The sequence below is a fragment of the Bacillus rossius genome, chromosome 5 (assembly GCF_032445375.1).
Source record: "Bacillus rossius redtenbacheri isolate Brsri chromosome 5, Brsri_v3, whole genome shotgun sequence".
Classification (NCBI taxonomy): domain Eukaryota; kingdom Metazoa; phylum Arthropoda; class Insecta; order Phasmatodea; family Bacillidae; genus Bacillus; species Bacillus rossius.
In genome coordinates, this window is record NC_086333.1 from 6,859,108 (window position 1) to 6,862,179 (window position 3,072).

At 53.1% G+C, this 3,072-nt stretch overlaps 1 protein-coding gene across 1 annotated transcript; it reads left to right on the forward strand.

Moving 5' to 3' along the window:
* Positions 1-1,143: 1,143 nt before the first annotated feature.
* On the forward strand, positions 1,144-1,897 carry LOC134532209 (uncharacterized). The gene is made up of 3 exons (XM_063368629.1): positions 1,144-1,506; positions 1,548-1,695; positions 1,767-1,897. The coding sequence occupies exons 1-3, from the start codon at positions 1,144-1,146 to the stop codon at positions 1,895-1,897; spliced, it is 642 nt and encodes a 213-aa protein (XP_063224699.1).
* The last annotated feature ends 1,175 nt before the right edge of the window (positions 1,898-3,072 follow it).

The following is a 3,072-nucleotide window of genomic DNA, read 5'->3' on the forward strand; positions in this document are numbered from 1 at the left end:
CGAAATGTGTTAGTACATAAAATGATTTTGTTCTTTTCAATGGTAACCTATTCATGTTATAGTAAATAAAGTTATTTTAAGTTTTTGTTTGGTTTTCTCCCAGATTTGTGGGCCAGATCTACGCATTTACAATGTAAATGTGCGGTACGGAGGATCTACACATGATGCATTTATATGGCGGCATAGCAGTGTGAGGGAACAACTGTACAATCAATACCAGGTTCACGGACGAGCATCTTCTTCGCTATTGGGTAAGGTGCACAGGTTAGGTTACATAGTTATGTATAAAAGAAAGACACTTATCATGACTCACCATTTTTAAAAATCATCTGCCACTAAACAAAAAAATGGTTTTCATAGTCTTTGGAATCCAAGCAATCACTATTGTTTGATATTATACAAATTAGGAATAGTAAAAATAGATGCATTTTCAATAAAAACATTTTAAAAATGTCACGCTAAAAGCATTTAAATGTTCTTTTCTGTAGGCAATTCAGGTTACCCATTAGAGCCGTGGTTATTGACACCAGTTATTTAACCACTTCCTGAGACGCCTGAATATTTGTATTCAGCAAGACATTCTTCGGCAAGAAGTTGTGTTGAAAGGTGTACACGGAGTCCTGAAAATGAGGTTTTGATGTCTCTCAAAACACAGAGTTCTCCAATCTCACGGGTTCCCAGCGGGCGAGCGGACAGCTGGCAGGAGTCGCGCCCCCCCAGGAGTACAGTTAGGCCGGCAGGCCACCCTCGCCCTGGGGGGTCTGGCACGCAGCGAGGGAGACCCGAGAGGCGAGACAGTCCAGCTCGGATCACAGCCACGCGCACACGTCGTTGCTTGTAGCGTTCTCGCTGCCGCCAATAAAGTATGCCTCCAAGTATATGGTGTTTCCTTTCAATGCGATCCTACTCGTCCCGATCACTGCCCGTAGCCACGAAGCTACAGTGGTGACCCCGACGTGATCTCCAGGCAGGTTCGGGTTGCGTTTCGCGCGGAGGCGCCTGCGCCACGGCGCACACGCGCTACGCGAGTAGTACAACCACGGAGTACCGCGCCGCCTCGCGCGATCGTGCCAATACATGCGGCGCGAGACCTCCTACACGTGAGTAGCGCGACTTGGGCGGTTCGGGACCACCGCGGAAACAATGCCAGACCCGGACACAGTACCTCCTACCGTGGCGGTGGTTCGCATCCCGCCATTCTGGCCCGCAGACCCCGAGATGTGGTTCGCGCAGGTCGAAAACCAGTTCGCGATTGCAGGAATAACCGCAGACAGTACGAAATTTCATTACGTGGCGGGCAACCTGGACTGCCGTTACTCTACCGAGGTGCGCAACATCCTCACTCAACCGCCAGCCATGGGCAAATATGAGAAACTGAGAACAGAGCTAGTCAAGAGGCTAAGTGCTTTGCAAGTGAGGAAAACCAAGCAGCTGCTGGAGACTGAAGATATGGGCGATCGGCGCCCATCCCAGTTCCAGACAACTTCCTTCGCTCCTTATGGCTGGGTCGGCTCCCATCGCCTACCCAAGCGATCCTGGCCACGCAGACTAACACATCATTAGACACGTTGGCCGACGCCATTGCGGATACCAACCCCCAGCCACAGGCGGCTGCAGTGTCCTCCCTGGAGGCGATGGTGGACAAGATGGCGGTCCTGATGTCCGCGAAGATCGGGGAAATGGCGCGAATTTGCGGCAAGAGATCGCAGCAGTTGCCACCAGCAATGCGCAGAGCAGGAGTCGTTCGGACGGCTCGCCCCCCGCAGGATACCGCTCCCGCTCCCGCAGTAAGGGCCCGCCAGGAGCCTGCTGGTACCATCGCCGTTTCGGGGACGCAGCCCACAGGTGCGCCACGCCCTGTACGTACCAGACGGAAAACGACAAGGGGACGCGTTGATGGCGGCCGGCGACCCTTCCCTGCCCACCGGCCGCCGCCTGTTCATCATGGAGCGGGTTACCAAGGTACTGTACCTCATCGATACCGGCTCCGATATCTGTGTCTTACCCGCATACCCTCATGCCAGGCAGGCGCCCTCAGTCCGACTACTCCCTGGTGGCCGCCAAAGGCACGCAGATCGCAACCTACGGCTTTGTCACACTCACCCTCAACTTAGGACTTCGAAGGGACTTGGGCTGGCGGTTTGTGGTGGCCGAGGTAACTAAGCCCATCCTTGGGGAAGATATTCTCTATCACTTTGGCTTGCTAGTTGACATCCGGAATCGACGCCTAGTGGATAGCACTACCTCTCTCACCTCGGTTTGTACCATTACCACAAGTCAAGTCTGTAGTGTCAAACCGCCTACCCCCTCCACCGTACCCCGAACTACTACACAAGTTCGCCAGCCTCACGTGGCATGCCGGCTTCCCCCAGCCAGTGCAGCACTCCATCGTGCACTATATCAACACCTCGCCACCTTGCCTTGGGAGCAAATGGCGGAGGAAGAGACCCCCCCCCCCCACACGATAGCCGGGAACACGACGACCCCGCACGCTGGTGTTCACCAACACCTCGTTCACCGGGACAGGAGCCACGCCCCATGAGGCACCTGGGTCACACCCCACAGAGACGGACTCCGAAGACGAGGCGAGGTCACGACCTCACCGGCAACGGCGCCTCCCTCGACACCTGGAGACATACGTCCTGGCCACAACACCAGGGAGCACCGTTGACACACCCACGGGCAACGTACCCGATCAGCCAGAGGAAAACATTCTTCCAGCCCCAGGGCCCCCTCATCGAGTGGCCCTCCGACACACACACCGAGGAACCCGCGACACCACAAGAGCAACAGGGCGACAAACATTGGGTACTCTCCATCACCGTTCTCTCCCGTAAAGCAAGGTACATGTATACGTGGTTATAATTATTTATGGCTTTTATACAAAAAGTTGCAGTGTTTACGTTTTGATTCACAACTGTTGATTGATTACTCCAAACCTTTATTTTTAAGTTTAAATGTCATTAAATAACCCAGAAAACCCGTATGCATAAGGCTTACTTTAATTTAGTTCTAATAAATATAAGCAATTATGCATTATGATTCCAGAAATCGGTTTAATAGTGACTGGCC

Coding starts and splice junctions, on each gene's coding strand:
- LOC134532209 (XM_063368629.1), top strand. CDS start 1,144: ATGCCAGACCCGGACACAGTACCTCCTACCGTGGCGGTGGTTCGCATC. Junction 1,507..1,547: donor CCTTCGCTCCTTATGGCTGG/GTCGGCTCCCAT, acceptor CTGGCCACGCAG/ACTAACACATCATTAGACAC. Junction 1,696..1,766: donor GGAAATGGCGCGAATTTGCG/GCAAGAGATCGC, acceptor CGCCCCCCGCAG/GATACCGCTCCCGCTCCCGC.